Source organism: Egretta garzetta, unplaced genomic scaffold, assembly GCF_000687185.1.
Source record: "Egretta garzetta isolate BGI_Z169 unplaced genomic scaffold, ASM68718v1 scaffold10, whole genome shotgun sequence".
NCBI lineage: Eukaryota > Metazoa > Chordata > Aves > Pelecaniformes > Ardeidae > Egretta > Egretta garzetta.
Window position 1 is genome coordinate 715,128 of NW_009258268.1, and position 18,043 is coordinate 733,170.

Genomic DNA, 18,043 nt, shown 5'->3' on the forward strand with positions numbered 1-18,043 from the left:
CTATGCTTCCTGGTGCAAATATTAGTCCGCCTTCCCTCAAGGGATCCAAACGTATCAGAGAGAAATTAAGACTGTAAGAGCTTACACAGACTTAGTGCAAAAAATGCTGTTACACTGATGCAAAATAAGGACCAGTCTGAAGTCTAAGATGGGCACAGGCTCTCCTTCCTTTTCAAAAATTTTGTAATTTCATTATTCACAGAATGCTTTTAAGTGAGGGACAGAAATAAAGTGGAGAGGTAGATGAAATCAATTAGTAATCAACCTCCAAATAACATATCCGATTTCATTACTCTTGGCAGACATGTAATTTGGAGTAAGCTTGCAGCTCAACAGAAATAACCTCCTGTCAGAGAACCAACTACTTTGACATCTTAAAATTTCCCTGTATACCCGAGTTCTTCATTTTTTCCCCAAATCAAGGTGTAAAGATTTAATCAGATAAAATGCCCTTTGCCTAACAACCATAATACCCCATCCATCCTGTGGGATATTTGAATGCATCTTTGCAGTGGTATGTAACACTTGTCTTTAGTTGGGCAGTTTTTGATAGTTAAATACGCCACTGCAGCAGGCAAATGCTATCAGTGCCCAAACACAACGCAGACAACAGGTAACAATCAAGGTCTGTACAACCTTGTAAAATGTTCTGCAAGACCTGATACCATTGAAAGTGGTTTCACTCCCACTTTTTCTGAAAGCAGTCTCCCTCTTCTGCATAGTTTTCCCAGTACCACTGTGAGGCATATTTTCAGTACGGATTTACAAGTTTGTTTATTAGGTTATCAAAACTACCATTGGTATAGTGTCTGGATTGTTCCTTAGAGGTCTCCTTTCCCATAAAAGCTTGCTTAGTTCACGACATGCATTACACTCCTAACTCAGATGGCTAGACTCTTTCAGGTGACATAACATAGATGTCCTAAACATCACCATAAAAACACTGATTAAAATGCCCTGTGAAATACAAGAATGCTTTCCAGAGTCCACGCATGACACTAAGTCTTATTTTGTAACACAAGGGCTTCAAAATTTTCTTCTTTTAGTACAATGATTTCAAGTTTAGAGGAAAGCTAATACGAAACATGGTCTTATCATGAACAGTTCATCCCCCCACCCTCACGGTAAGTTTGGATGAATGAGAAAGAGCACCAGAGGCAAACTCGTTCCTTTGCTACAAATACACAAGTGTTACTCTATCTTTACTACATGCAAGCAGAAGAAAAACTAGCTCTAACAAAACATTTTAAGAGGTCAGCCTCTCCAAGGGTGAAGCATTACAATGTTACCATCAACAAATACTACCAAAACATAGGACTAGAATAGCCTGCTTGCATGTCTGATAGGTGTAACCAATGGCTTAAAACAAATTCCTTTCATAGCAGTACACGTTCATGCAGAACTATGTGCTTACATGCCCCAGTGTACTTTGATAGAACACGTCTTCTGAGTGGTGCCGAACACCCCTGTTTCTTCAGTGTCGTCAAAAAAGGAAGTCACGATTCCTAACCCTTCAGGTTCTGTATACAAATCAATTCGGCAAACCCTGTAATCCTGAAAAATGAAGATTGCCATAATCACTTAATCTGTGTTGCAAGTTCTGTAATTAATGTGGATAACTAAATCAGTTTTGAAACACCTGCTTATTTTAAATTGTTTCCCCCCCCTTGTCAATTACTACTGCTTTAGATGCCTATAATAAAAGCGTAACTAGGCCAGTTTGCCTGTCTCTGTTTGGACCAAGACAGTCAGTCCATCTCTAATCACCATTTACACTGTTTACTTTCTGCCTTCCAGATAACACCAAGCAAGCCATTCTTGAAGAGAACTGCAATTTAAACAAGAATTGTAGTTACAAGCAATATATATGTTTCGCTTTTCCTTTCCTAGTCAAATAACTTTATAGCTCATGCTTATTTTGGCAACCTGAAGTTAACTACTTAATGGTATGTTAAAAGTGCATGTAGGAAGGCTGTTCCACCATGCGTCAAACTCCCTGGTAAGTTTGTGCATGCCACATATATATTTTGAAAATATGAATCAGTGGAATTACTGATGGTTTTCTGGGATGTTTTTCCCGAGAGGCTGACCAGGCTATAAAGCATATGCTGTACATAGCATTTTGGAGGCCATTCTAATAAAACACACTAAGTTTTCTTGCTGCCCTATCCTTCCAGTGAATGTTACTATAATCCCCATTGTGCAAAAGCCCCATTTGTGATTAAACAAGAAATTCAACATGGAAGATAGTTTCATGCATTTATGACTCATGTTATGCTTGTGCTCTAATATACCAATCATAGAATCATAGAATCGCTTTGGTTGGAAAAGACCTTTAAGATCATCGAGTCCAACTGTTAACCTAACCCTGCCATCCCACCACTAAACCATGTCCCTAAGCACCTCATCTACCCTTCTTTTAAATACCTCCAGGGATGGGGACTCTACCACCTCCCTGGGCAGCCCATTCCAGAGCCTGACAACCCTTTCGGTGAAGAAGTTTTTCCTAATATCTAACCTAAACCTGCCCTGGTGCAGCTTCAAACCATTCCCCCTCATCCTATCATCTGTTACCAGGGAGAATCACACTTTGTATCCCTATTAAACATCACCAAACATTAAGATCTCTATAAAATTTTCTTTACTTATATTACTTGCCTTAACAACATGTCTTATTGAACCAATCACTGCAGGCTTTAGAGATTTGCATTCATTTTGCTCTTCAGAAGTACCTGCACCCCAAATATCTGGAAGTTCCAGCTCTCCTTCTTCCAGGGGAATAGAGGGGCCTTCAAAATTTGGCTTCTCATAGAGTATCCAGCTTAAAAGAAAAAATTCTCATTTTTAATAGTGCTTTATCAAGTGTGATTTGCAAAAATCATGCTCCCACTTAACAAATCCTTTCACAAGAAGTATTATTTCTAGGCCCTTCCCACCACCCCAATACAGCTTATCTGCCTAACACTGCTGATGCGAGCCATTTCTGGTCTCTGTGATACTTCCAAAAGCAATGATAAAAACAAAGATGCCTACTGCTGACTCCATAATTTCATAAAAAACTCCTCCACCTTTTCAAATTGATGATTTGGGGCAGCAAGGCTACTGTCTACGAATACCAGACTTTTGCATGAGATATTAATCAGAACAAATCTGTAGGTCAGAAAATGTTGACGCTGCAGACTGCTGCATCGTGTATAAACACACAAGCTACTTGCATCCTGTGAACAAGCAGCCTAGATGTGCCAAAGAATGATAAGACTGCTCAGAAGACAAGCACAACTTTATTTTTAACAGTGGAGTTGAATATATAACTAGATAGAAAACTATACCCATCTGCAAATACAAAACCCTCCCCTGGAGCTCTCACTTCAAGGGGGGTCAGGGGAAGGAGTGCAGGACAGCAAACAGTCCCCTAGTCCATGCTGGAATGGAAGACCTGGTTCACAGAGATCAAAAGATTTTCATTCTAGTTTTCTGAAGCTAAACAGCAATCAGTGCGCTTCCCAGTATCTCCTACTGCAGCTAGCCCTTGTTTCTGCAGCTTACTATCAGATCATTATTTGAGAACCTGCTATTTGACTGTATTATAGCCTGGCCACAACTTAACTTGCCATGCTATTCACACTAATAATGGCTGTTTTGTTAATACTATGAAGAATGCAGAAGATTAACTTGGTTTGAATTACTCTTAGGCAATCTAGCTTTTAGAGAAAAATTCCCTCTGGACTTACCAGAGAAACAGTCAATTATCTCTACAGCACCACCTTATACCTTTGGACATGGAACTAATCATCTGCATTCAAACCCGTGTCAGACTTGGCTTTAAAATCCTTTGCTAGCCTTTGAGCTCAATCCAAATACTATGCAAGAACCCATAAAGGGGAGAGGAGTCCAAGGGCACCATAGCTGGACAGAATCTGTCATTTCATCCCATGCCTATGCCTGGTGAAATGCCGCACCCCCTCCAGATGGTAATGCTCACTCAATTTTTCAGCCAAGAAGTTTCCCAGCCCACAAGTTCCTATTGCAGAGGTAAAAAGCCACATACCTTGCTCACAGCTGTCTATGTTACATTGCCATTTGCAAGGCAGAATTGCTGTGAATTACATCCTGGTTCTGTTTCAAAAGATTTTTGGATACTCAAATGATAAAGAGTAAAAATTAGTCTCTTACCATCCTCTGATGACTTTAACTAAAATTGATGGTGACAGAACCCAAGAACTGCAATCCAGAACATCATGGAAAACTTCAATACCATTTTTTTGATAGTCTGATTCACAGTATATCACCAGCTGCATTAAAAAAAAAAACAAAACAAAACAAAAACCACCACACCAACAACATATAATTCTATCTTGCTGTACTTTAAATATAGAGAGGAACAGTAAAGACAGCGAAATTGATCTTACCTTGCCAGGTCTGGGATTGATTTTACTTTGTCCATTTCTTGAAAGTGCCTAATAAGACAGAGGGGAGACAAAAATCACAAAAAAACCCCAACCAAACAAAAGCCATATTCAATAAAAATGTTCAGCTATAAAAACAGAGCTAGTGAAACCAAATAAAAATTAGTCTGAATAGTAAAAAGCTGATACACTTCAACTACACCTACTTACTGCTTCAACTCCTTCGTTCTCCCAAATCATAGAATCATTTGGTTGGAAAAGACCTCTAAGATCATCAAGTCCACCATGGCTACTAAACCATGCCCCTAAGCACCACATCTACCCATCTTTTAAATACCTTGAGGGATGGGGACTCAACCACTTCCCTGGGCAGCCTGTTCCAATGCTTGACAACCCTTTTGATGAAGAAATTTTTCCTAATGTCCAATCCAAACCTGCCCTGGTGCAACTTGAGGCCATTTCCCCTTATCCTGTTACCTGGGAGAGGAGATCAACACCCACCTCGCTATAGCCTTCTTTCAGGCAGTTGTAGAGGGTGATAAGGTCTGCCCTCAGCCTCCTCTTCTCCAGGCTAAACAACCCCAGCTTCCTCAGCCACTCCTCATAAGACTGGTGCTCCAGACCCCTCACCAGCTTTGTTGCTCTTCTCTGGACACGCTCCAGCACCTCAGTGTCCTTCTTGTAGTGAGGAACCCAAAACTGAACACAGTATTTGAAGTGCAGCCTCACCAGTGCCAAGAACAGGGGCACAATCATTTCCCTGCTCCCACTGGCCACACTATTCCTGATACAAGCCAGGATGCTGTTGGCTTTCTTGGCCACCTGGGCACACTGCTGGCTCATATTCAGCTGGCTGTTGACCAACACCACCAGGTCCTTTTCCTCCAGGCAGCTCTCCAGCCACTCTTCCCCAATCCTATAGCATTGCATAGGGCTGTTGGGGCCGAGGGTACACTCAATCCTCTCATCCAGATCATTGATAAAGACATTAAACAGAACTGGCCTCAAAACTGAGCCCTGGGGAACACCACTTGTGACCAGCCACCAACTGGATTGAACTCCATTCACCACCACTCTTTGGGCCCAGACAATCCAGCCAGTTTTTTACCCAGCAAAGAATACACCTGTCTAAGCCATGAGCCACCAGCTTCTTGAGGAGAATGCTGTGGAAGACAGTGTCAAAGGCTTTACTAAAGTCCAGGTAGACAACATCCACTGCCTTTCCCTCATCTACTAAGTGGGTCACCTGGTCATAGAAGGAGATCAGGTTGGTCAGGCAGGACCTGCCTTTCATGAACCCATGCTGGCTGGGCCTGATCCCCTGGTTGTCCTGCACATGCCTGGTGAGCACACTCAAGATGAACTGCTCCATAATCTTTCCCGGTACCAAGGTCAGGCTGACATGCCTGTAGTTCCCCGGATCCTCCTGCAGGCCCTTTTTGTAGATGGGCATCACACTGGCAAGCCTCCAGTCATCTGCGACCTCCCCTGTTAACCAGGACTGTTGACAAATGATGGACAGTGGCTTGGCAAGCTTCTCCACCAGCTCCCTCAGTACACTTGGGTGGATCCCATCCGACCCCATAGACCTGTGGATGTCCAGGTGGCACAGCAGGTCGTTAACTGCTTCCTTCTGGATTATGGGGGATTTATTCTGCTCTCCATCCCTGTCTTCCAGCGCAGGAGGCTGAATATCCTGGGGATAACTGGTCTGAATATTAAAGACTGAGGCAAAGAAGGCATTAAGTATCCCAGCCTTTTCCTCATCCTTGGCAGCAGTGTTCCCATCCACATCCAATAAAGAATGGAGATTCTCCTTGGCTCTCTTTTTGTTGTTAATGTATTTGTAAAAACATTTTTTATTATCTCTTACAGAAGTGGCCAAGCTGAGTTCTAGCTAGGCTTTTGTCTTTCTAATTTTCTCTCTGCATGACCTAATGAGATCCCTGTACTCTTCTTGAATTGCCTGCCCCTTCTTCCAAAAGTGGTAAACTCTCCTTTTTTTCCCCCCTGAGTCCCAGCAAAAGCTCACTGTTCAGCCAAGGTCAGTTGTCTTCTCTGCCAGTTTGTCTTATGGCACATGGGGTCAGACGGCTCCTGCGCCTTTAAGACTTCCTTCTGGAACAATGTCCAACCTTCCTGGACCCCTTTGCCCTTCAGGACTATCTCCCAAGGGACCCTGTCAACCAGGCTCGAAAACAGGCCAAAGTCTGGCCTCTGGATGTCTATGGTAGTGATTATGCTGACAGCCCTCCTTACTTCACCAAGAATCAATATATTGAGATATTGGTTGCTGAAGAGCAATATCTTCCACAAATGTACAAATCTACACACTTTTTTTTTAAACCCTGAATTATCATCTCACTGAAGCCAACTAACCTCAGACTTTAAATGCTTTAAAATCCTTCTGATCCTTCCTATATACTTCAGGAGTTTCATACCAAGAGACTACTTTTAAAAAATGGCATTAATAAGGTACGCGCTCATAACCATAAAGCTCATAACCATGAAATAATTTTGAAGGAATATATGAAAAGACTGAGGAGGCATGATGGCATATACACGTATGAACTAATTAGCATGATCAATTTTGTGCTGAACATCTTGTAACAGGGTAGGTTTCTTCAAAAAACTGTGAGAGAGTGTGCAATAAGCAATAGACTAAAAATGCTGAGGAAAAAAAACCCCACATTGATGTATAAAAAAATCTAAGCCAGTGTTAAAGTCAGTGGTAACTTATATGACACAGAATATATGGGAAAGTTGTGGTTGCATCACGTCATCTTAAAACAAATAAATAAAGTGTTGCAATTATGCATTTGGTTTCCTAGCAAGGACAGGAGTGATCATTCTGGGACAGGGTCCCACTCTTCTAGGAACTACTCATACAAACAAAAAAAACTGAACAGATCCTGCCCCTAAATAGGTTGCAGCCTAAGATAACCAGCAACACGTGTAAGGAACTAATGAGAACATATTAGTCAGCACATAGGGCAGGCAGTGGTCTCAGGACAGAGCTCCTAACCACCATCAGGTTTTTGTAGGCATCATCAAGACACGTTGAAGCATGACTGGTTTTTTTAGCCTGTGCTTCAATTCCAGTTAGAACTTGCTCTGTGTTTTAAGGAATGCCAAAGTCATTGTTCTGGGCTGCCCTTACTCTTTTCCTTCACATTACCCATTAGCCATTGCATCATCATTTTCTTAGTCAGTGGAAGATGCGCAGTAGGTACACATCATACAGACACTCTCAGTTCCTGTCTAACTTGAGCAAGACACTTCAGACCCAGCAACAGTGCCGCAGAAGTCCTGGAAGCCTACAGAGCCTAACGGGCTTCTCTCAAGAGCAGTCTTGTGTGTGTACATACCCCCTTGCCATATCGGGCCTCCATACTCTAATGAAAAATTGAAACCCACTCAGGGACAACAGTTTAAGTAGCAAAAATATCAGTACTAGTCATTTAGCTTTAAACTCGGGTTTTGAAATCCAAACAGGACCATCCAGAGTAAGAAAGCCTCTTTAACTGGCAGCATAAGTCTACATCACTGCAAATAACCCCCCTAATTTTTATCCCCATACTAATTAAAAAACTTCCCACGAGAGAAAAATCTACATCCTCAAAATTGTAACATAGAATCACAGAATCAGTATGGATTATTTCCTTCTGCAAGGTGAAGAAAGGAGTTATTTCTACTACTCCCCCATCCCTTTTAGTAGAACTGTAACAGCAGATAACCATTAGCTTTGAAAAAGTATTTCTCAAACTTCTTACATGCTGCTTCAATTTCCCAGATCACATTAATGCGGCTATTACATTTTGGAGAACATATTTCTTCCCACAGTTCTTAGATCTCTTGATTATAGTTTTCCTCTCGGGTAACAGTAAGGGCCCACATCAACAGAAGCAGCAGATACTACAGGACATTGGTTCGTCATTTTGAAAATAGAAATGACAAAGTTCTCCCACATTAGGAGAACATTGCATCGAAGGGAAAATGCAGGCCGGCCTTCATTCATGATGAATAGACGCTCATAATCAAAGGAACAGCCCTCACTGTAGCAGCACTTTCAGTAATCGCTACTATCCACCTCTTAAAGTGTTCTTAAAGAATATGTATTTTCTGGGGAATACTAAGAACAAACATTTCATGGGAATACTGGGAACAAAAGCAGAAGGCTAAAAAAACAGTTTGCCCTGCTAACTCATTTAACATTGCAATGGCTGAATGTCCTGCGGGAAGAGGAGAGACATTACTGTCAACAGAAGAAGCAGGCAAAAGTTTTCTGAAGTTCTGAATTTCTGAAGAAAACATTCTACTAATTTACCACTAAAAATAAAGTTAGCATGAGATTTTTTTTGAAACAACACAAAATCAAGTATGAAGACCTATTCAAACATAGACTTTCAATTCGTATTTGTGAAGAGTCTCAAAATAAGGGCATCATGAAGAAGAAACATAATTATGTTAACAGATGCCATCTCATTTTCATGTGTAGCCAACATCAGATTAAACTGGTACCATACCTACGTTCAATTTGTAATCTATGTACGTCCATAAGAGAGGAAACAAAACAAAACAATGTATGCACATCATCTATAGAAATATAAAAGCCGGATAACTTTCCTGGCAGATTTTAAACAACACAATACTTACATCCACATCTAATAAACCAGAGGGGACATTTGATTCATATCTGCTTGTTCCTAACCAGCTGGAAAAACTTTTCTCAGGGTTCCCATAGTTGGGCATGTGTAAACTTAGTTCCTTTTTTGCACTATCTGCTTGCATGTACTTCTCCACAAAACTTGGAAACGTCATATCTGAAAGAGACTGAATTGCAAAATCAAAATTAACAGTCATTCAGCAGGTAGACAAAATTTTACATGGTTGCATTTCACGAACAATCTTTACCTACCTCAGATTTTTGAGGCGTCCCAAACGGCCCAGAAGCATCTTGTTGTAAAGGAGGCATCCCTGAGGAGTCAGTTGTAAAAGCTGTTGTGGTGTTATTTACTGGGGTGACAGAAGGATTAAAAACCTTTTCTTTAGATGTAGAAGACAGCAAGCTTGAGAAGAGGGAGCTTTTTTCAAGCCGGGATCTCTTAATTTCACCATCTGTACCATCAACGTTCTCTTTTCCATTTATTTCCTGAGTAAAGGCAGGTTCCTCTCGATTACATGATTGCAGGGCTTTGAATATGATACTCTGCTCTGTTGATGCACGCTTGGGCCTGACTCTGGCCATCGTTTCCAGGCTTTGCATTTTAATTTGTTGGGCTGGTAACAGATCCTGTGTTTTTTCCCTCCTCAGTCCCAAACCAAAAGTAAATACACTAGGATCAAATACTTTCTCTAAGTTGTCTTCATGAATGGGAGGCATTGCAAAGTGGGGCACTGGGGACTTGGGAAGCTTTGACCTCTTCTTTTTCTGGGGTAGACAAACTGAGCTGTCCAAGTTTTTTATTGTTTCAGCAAACTTCTTCATGTCAGATGGGGAATCAAAAATGCTATCGTCTTCAGCAGATCCATTACAGGTTTTGCCTGGGCTCTTTTGTGTATTGAGGTTGTGCTCTGGTATCAATACATTATCTTGACTGCTGTCATCATACTGCAGTGCTGCAAAGTTCAAATCTTCTGGCTTTGCCTTTTTATCTCCATTTTCCATCTTCTTAAATTCTGATCTAGAAGCCTGATGAGATGGTAGAGGGTATTTATCATCATTGCAAGGTGATAAAACCTCTGTGTTTGGCAGCATCTTTTCTTCATTTCTGTGAGATTCTGAGCTTGTGTTACTTCTTTGGTAGGAATTATCTTGAACATTTTCACTTTTACTGAGCGAGTGCAAAGACAGTTTAAAAGGTGAACTTTCTTTTTTAGCCGTGGTTAATTCTGGATCGGGTTGCTTCAGAGAGACACTAGCAGCATCAATTTTGCTGCTTTGGTTAAAAAGGGATATTGCAGCTTTTACTTTAAGTTCTGTTGTCTTCCCAATATCCTCATAAGAGGCAGAGCCTTCTTCATTTTTGCCTTTTAAGTCTGCAGTGCTTTCTTTCTCTGGTGTGCCATTCTCAAATAACTTCTGGCGACTGTTTTGCTTATTTAACGTTTTATCAGGCTGTTCGCTCTCCTTAGGTTGTTTTCCAAATTTCAGCTTTGCTCTGCCAACAAATGTGCTTGGTACTGTACTATTTTTTGAAGCAGGGATGTCAGTAGGCCTCTGGCTCTGGTTAGCACATTTATTTTCAAACAAGGAAATTTTGTTGGCAATGTTGCTGTTAGTTTTATTAACTGGTTTTTCAAGAGTTTCCTGCTCACTTTCTAAACTGTCTTGATTTGTAGGTGCTTTAAAATTCAGCTCTACATTCTTCGGTTTGGCTGGACTGCAGGAGGCAAAGTGATACAGGGTTACATCTTTCATTAATCTTGAAAAGACTCATAACAATTTTCAAAACAAAAAAATGCAGTATTATAATGAAATTTTCCATAGTCATTTTCAGTTTAAATTTTGGTATCTCAAATGGAATTAACTAAAAAAGGAGTAACTATACTAATGACAAAAAAGAAATTAGACACTAAATAAAGAGAATATATTTCAAACATCTGTGTTGCTCTTTAATGCTCTGTGAAACAAAAAACACAGCAGCCTACAGCACCTGCAATTGAGGCAAAGAACTTAACTACTTATGACTGACAGACATGAAAATTTAATAGTGAACAAGCAGAATAAATTACATGCATGCAATTCCCTACAGAGTTTAGGAAACAAATCCTAATTCATTAAGGTGATAATGAGTTGGTTAACATTTGAATATACCTCTCCAACAAGTTTTGAAGACATCTGCAGATCCAGATTCTTTGCAGCCCTTACACTGCAGAAGCAACCTTAAATTGAGTGAAAGACCTCTTCTGGCCTCAGCAGTGCTAGTGGAAATGTCCCCAATCACTGCATCACCGCTTGGCTAAGCGAACACCACATGCGAGGACTCTCCCATTTCCTTCGGGTGAAGTCAGCTAACAATTTAAATTGTGTAAACCAACCCTGCTGATTTTACAAGAATTGAATTAGGAAACACTTACAGAAACTTCTCCATCAGAGTGGAGAGAGAAGCATGTGCAAGTACATAGCACATAGTACTCATGTACTATGGCAGAAGGCTGATGACTGGCAGCTGAGGGTTTTAAGCCTCCTTCCTCTGAATATCTACAGCCAGGAAAAAAATCATTTGTCCATGTCACTTGCTACTGCAGGAACAACATGAACAGCTGTGAAAATGCCGGGCATCTTCAGCATTTATCAGTCAGAGGTAAGGATTGTCAAGGAGCCCCCCACCACCCCAGAGGCAGACCTGTTCTCTGAAGAGGAATCGAGAGACATTCAGTGGTGGGAGAAGAGGCAGAAACTGCACTACTGAAAACTGATGATGGTGGGAGATAAAAGAAATTAGCTTGCAGCAACAATCTCCAGGGCCTCAAGTGCTCTATCTAGAATCAATGGATGACTCTGGTATTTAAGTGCCGCCTTCTTTTTTACCCACACAAACTGTGTTCACTGAATTCTCAGACAGCTCTTTAGCCCAAGAAAGAAGCGTGAGGTACGAGTGTGTCAACATGAACAACCCAAAACCTGAGAGCGCTCTCTTCTCCTCTTCCTCAAGAGATCCATCCCAAGTAAGAAAGTAAACCCTACTAAAGCAAGACTCTCCATTGTACAAGCTCCTTTTCTTGGGAAAAGCATGAGGAACAAACTTACTGAAATAACAGAAGGAACCCAAAAATCAGCTGCCTAGGAATCTACACAGAAAGCAACTGTTAAAAATCACCATTTTTTTTGGAGAAGACTTTCCGGCAGCACTTACTGTAGCTACCAGCCTGCTCACATTGGTTCACAACTGGAAGGCTCAATAAAAAACAAATAGTAAACTTAAAAATGACTGGCCATACTTTAGATAGGTGCTAATAAAACACACTTGGAAAATTTACGTCTAGAAACAGAAAAAAATTATTCCTGAAAGGAGGAAGGCAGTGAGGGAACACAGCATAAAATTAAATATATTTAGATACTACTTTTCATTTGCAGTACAACTGTTTTTCCTAAACTTTTCAAAGTTAAATTATTCTATGATTTTTCTTTTTGGAAAATGAGTACAAGTTGCAAGGGACCTCTAAAGGTCAGGTAGTCCAACTTCCTGCTCAAAACAGGGACAGCTTCAAAGTTACATCAAGTTGCTGAAGGTTTTGTCTGATCAAGTACTGAGTATCTCCAAGGGTCTAGATTTCACAACCTTACTAGAGAAGCATTGCAGCAGGTCAGCCACTCTCATTGTGAATTATTTTTGCCTTGTATCCCATTGAAACTTCACTGTTGCAACTTGCAACCATGGCTGTTGTTCCTTCACTGCACACCTCCGGGATGAATCTGGCTCTGCCTTCTCTATAATACCCCTATAGGTAGCGAGAGATGATTGAGGTTTACCCATATCCTTCTCTTCTCTCAGCTAAACAAATCAAGCTGCCTCAGATTCTGCACATACATGGTATGCTCCAGTGCCATCACCTTCTTAATGGCTCACCACTGGACTCGTTCCAATTTGTGAATATCTCTCTTGTACCAGGAGAAGAGAGCTGGAAGAGGAGGGAGGGGTACAACTCGCTATAACGCCCCAGATGCAGCCTCATGAGCACCAAATATCTTCTCCTTCAACCTGCTGGCTATGCTCCTGCCAATGCAGCCCAGTACAGGCTTAGCCTTCACCTGCTACAAGGATGCACTACTGACACATGGTGAATTTGCTGATCGCCAGGACCTTTCAGGTCCTTTTCTGATCAGACAAAAGTACTTATCCTCTCTTTCTACCTGTATTTTCAAGGCTAACGGCCTAGTTATCTTAACAGACTCATTTCCACCCTTTTGTCAGCCGTGCACTACTAACATGCGTTTTAATGTTAACAACCCGTATCTTCCTAATAAAATCCGTCTCTCCCTGTATGCCTCGACACAAGCAAGTTTAATGGTTAACGCTGATAGTTATCAGCCACGCCTAAAACCTGTTTTAAATGAACAACTAACACCTCAAAGGTATAGTTTCAAGCTTTGCAAATTTCTGCAGAAACAACCACTTCAGCACTTTATATTTTTCACTCTGCAGTATTTCTGCACAGCAGCAGCAAAACAGCCAAGACCGAAGAGCAATAGAAAGCTCAGCCCTGGAGCTCCAACCGCTACAGCTGGCCTCCTCTAACTAACCTTTTCATTATATCTTTTTCCACATTAAGAAAGACTGATTTTAAATACAGCCAAAAGATGTCCCTTATGACAAGAACTGGGTTTCCAAGCTTCTTTAAAAAGAGGAGATGTTGCTTGCGTATCCTTTAAGCCTCCTATCTAGTATGGGGGAAAAGCGTTGAAAGACGGATTCACTGAACAGTACAAACGCTTTCGTACAAACAGCCCAGCATGGCTGATTCCTACCACCCATTGCCCATTTGCAGTGCCAGGAACAAGCAGGCACAAGAGAAATACTGATGTCCTTCTCGTCAGCTACACCTCACAGCTAACCTGTGGAAGCAAGCAGTTAAACCTCTCCCAACACAGTCATAAACGGAAGGTGACTCACATAGTTGAAGCATACCGTCCAAACGACCATGTAAAGCACGTAACTGATGCCAAAAAACATTTGATGCCAAAACATCAGATTGAGGTGAGCAAAGAAAAATGGCACGTTAACAGAGCAGAATAATTCAGCAAGTGGGCATAAATGCAAAGGCAACTACAAAACCATGTCTGAACATCAAATATGACACTTCAAGCCAAGTTCTCCACTAAGCACATCAAAGTAACTACTGCCTGAGGTTTTATTTGCTGATTAAGATGTACCATCAGCCTCAGTTTAGTCTCAAACCTGATAGGTTTCCCTTTCAAAAGCTAGAAGCAGTGTCCTGTGACTTCCAAGTTGCCCAGTACACAGACATAAAAAGAGGAAAGACAGAAAATGTTATCATCACTTGCAGGGAACCAGCAAACCCGACTTCTTTAAAAAGTGTTTCTAGAGAAACTCGATTCCCTGAATTGGCACAATGTCATTAGTAAGAGACACTATGCATTTTTAAGTGGAAACAACTCTGATTATACAAAATCCATCTCACAGGAGGCAAACGAGTCTGTGAGTAAATGAGTATTTTTCAGCCTGAAAGGGATTCATGGGAAGTATCTAACGACAATTTTTTAACCGTTGAAAATGGATTAAGTTATCTGTGCTCCAGTTCAAAGCAATAACAGGACAACAAAACCACACCTCCTTCTAGTAATGGCACCATCTCTTCCTTCCCTATTTTACAGCAGCTTAATCCACATCCAGGTTCTGATGCATGACTACAAATTAAGCCAGGTAACCTGACCGTACCGATTTGTCTGGCTAAAGAAACTGTGTGGTACTGTGCAAAGACAGCTGTCAGACGCATCAGGAACCTTGCATGCAACACAGCAGTCCCCACCCAGGGCTAAAGTTCCTATAGCAGCAGACAAGGCCAAGATACAGAGTGCCACACAGCCCACAAAATCAGGTGAAATAGAACAGGCTGTCTAAGCATTAGAATTAAATCTCTCAGAAACAATACTTGTCTGTTACTTTATGAGTACAGCAGAAGATAACTCACTGTGCAACAAGTCAAGGAGATACCCAGAGAAACAAAATCCAGCTATGCAAGCTGTTATAACTTCATTGTCACTAATGACAGTGACAGAAAGAGAAAAATAGGAAAGCTACCTCTCCTTTCAAGTTGTGAAGATACAAAACTTCACAGTTTAAGATGTGTGATCTATACTGCCCAACGGCAAAGCATCACCACATACAAAAATAGCACAACTTGACTTTCGGTACTAGGTGCTTTTAATTCAGTTACAAATTAACAAATCGGATGTAGAATTCTACAAATAGTGCAAACGAAATTGTTCCTAATGCTCCTATACTTCTCAGATGTGGGAAACATAATAGGAAACATATGTGTTTCTTATGCCATGACATTAAACCTTCACATCCCTCTAACGCAACTAAATGACAATTCTGAATTCTTGGTGTATCTTGGGGTGGACCTATAGGATTCAATGTACTCTGACACCTATAAAAGAATGCATCAGAATGAGGAAAGCAATAGCGCATAGTACATAGCCGTGACAATCAAACAACACAAAGGACAAATGTAATAAAATGATTCACTGTAGAAGAGAACGTAACAGAATCCAGGAAATCAATCTCTGGACTCATACTAGTGATCACAGTGAAAGTTATAAATGCCTCCACTTCTTTATAATCCTAAGGAAACCACTGATCACCTGTTTGACAGATGACAATTTCTTTTGAGTGTAAAACCAAATCCTGCAAACTAATATATGCAACATTCTGCACATGTCTGACGCTGTTTACATATATAACAATTTACATGATTCATCCTGCACATACTTATGAAAACAGCTATACATATTCAAATTTCTGGAGTGTGACTTATCATATCATTTGAAGGATCAAGTTCTACATTGCATCCTACGTTTCTTCATAAATTAATAGCAGAATTTATGTTCTTTCAGAGAACGACTTGAACACGTTCCTTATTCATATTTTCACGTACAAAATCTTCAACCACATCCTCAGTTGGTTACGGATGGCAAAACTACATTAAGCTCAATGACAGCCAAGCTAATCTGAGCAACAATGGGGGCACCGACGATGACAACAGAGCAGCTTTTTATGCACATTAAATTATTCCATCCGATGGAATTGACATACAAAGAAATTCCCTATCCTTAGAAAAATATTTTTTTCTGTTTTTTTAACACATGTAAACTACAGTGCTTGTTAAGTAACTGTAGTTATGATAAATTTTTTTTTAAAAGGCAGTTCTTAATTGAAAATAATCTAGATAGATAACAGATACATAGCTAGCATTCCTATAGAATCCTAAACACAGATACAGGTAAAATTACAGCTACAGGGATAAAGTAAACTAGTTTATGTCACTTACAGGCTAATCTTTGTTGTGACTGTTCTGGAAGCATCCAAACTCTTCAGCTTCGAGCTGTCCAAATCAGAATTCGTCTGTCTCTCAGCTGACATACACAGGTCTCCATTTTTAATCCCATCAGTACGCAAGAAAGCTCTTCCATCTGAGCCATTACCATGCTTTGCTGCCTTGGTCTCATTTCTGCCTTCAGCAAGCGCCAAGGCAGCGTCTTCTGTCTTATCAGCCAAAGAAACTTTGGGAGACTCCAAGCTGTCTTCCCCAAAAGCCACAGGTATAGTTCCCTTTTCCACCGAAGTTCTTTTTGTCACTGGGTTACTCTCTGGTGATGCTAAAGGTTGCCTTTTTGAGGAGTAATCTTTTACCTGACCCTTCAAACCAGTAGGGGAAATTGGGACAGCGTCTGACTGATTCTTTTTATATGATCTTCTCCTTGCAGGGGTTGTGTTTGAGATCTGCTGCTTGCCTTTGTCACCTTCAGTTTTAGATGCCCCTTTGTGAGCAGATCCAACCTTTAGGTCTTGATTATTACCCGGGGAAGACAAATTCCTTTCAGGAGTCTGTTGAGGAGACTTTGCTTTTCTTTCTGAGTTTATTATCTTGTCTGAAAACACCTCAGAAGGGACATCATCCTCAAAACCAGATTCTTCTCTTGCAGTAGCCTCAGTCTGGTTCCTCTCTCCGTTTGGAATGTCACTAGACGACTGAGATTTTCTCCTTTTTCCAGATCTTTTATTAGCAGATTTTTTATCCATTGTGTCCGAGTCACTACAATTTTCTTCTGAGGTAACAGTCACAGGTTCATTAAGGAGTTCGTCTGTTTTTCTTAGATAGATATCAACTGTTAACACTCTAGCAGAACGTGTGTGTTCACTCGCCGCAGATTCCAATCCGTATGGCAAATCCTTTGGTTTTGCATGCCCAGGCTCCTCAGACACCCACGTGTTCACGAGCTGCTTGTGGCTTAAGATACTCTTTTCTAAGTTTTCACTAGGCAAATTTCTCAAGCTTTGTATGAAATCTGGAGTCGTGGAATTATTTATATCTGCGATGGATTCTTTCTCCAGTTCCAGGGTTTCCACGTTCAGGCTACTCTCAAAGAAAGAGTTTTTAATGGTTTCACTGCTGCTGCTCCAATCTGCTGACCACTCACTATCAGAAGAGACTCCCCTACTACTCCATTCTGAAATGGTATCACGATACAGGGGTCCTACTTCCCCACTGAAATTATATTCCTGTGCCTCAGAAACAGCATTCACGCTTCTCACTTCCTTCTGTACTTGAGGAGCTTCGTGTCCTTCCTTAATGTGCCTACAGTATATCGGCTGCCGTCTGTGAGGGGAAACGGACCTCTCCCCTTTCGGATGTGAAATGTGCTCTAGTGAACTTTTGACATTTTTCCTTTTCCCTGTACCAAACAGATTTCCAAGTCTTTCCAAAACTGGTTTCTTTTTATTCTCTTCTCTGGAAGAATCTGGAAATTGTGAGGTGGACTATAAAAACAAACAAACATACATTTGGTTAATGTCAAATTTGTTTCTGTAATACATTTGTTTGTATTAGCACCGCGGGTAAGTTGAAAGGACACAGTGAACGGGAACAAAACAGCTTACTGAACAATA

The 18,043-nt window shown here is 40.8% G+C and overlaps 1 protein-coding gene across 1 annotated transcript in view; it reads right to left on the minus strand.

Moving 5' to 3' along the window:
- Nucleotides 1–17,191, minus strand: part of CRYBG1 (crystallin beta-gamma domain containing 1) — a 46,129-nt gene extending 28,938 nt beyond the window's left edge. The window contains 9 exon segments of the mRNA XM_035888698.1: nt 1,415–1,554; nt 2,659–2,821; nt 4,174–4,292; nt 4,410–4,457; nt 9,063–9,239; nt 9,325–10,789; nt 11,224–11,249; nt 11,251–11,278; nt 16,425–17,191. Coding sequence (XP_035744591.1) covers nt 1,415–1,554; nt 2,659–2,821; nt 4,174–4,292; nt 4,410–4,457; nt 9,063–9,239; nt 9,325–10,789; nt 11,224–11,249; nt 11,251–11,278; nt 16,425–17,176 — 2,918 coding nt within the window. The 5' untranslated portion in view covers nt 17,177–17,191.
- Between the last annotated feature and the right edge of the window lie 852 nt (nt 17,192–18,043).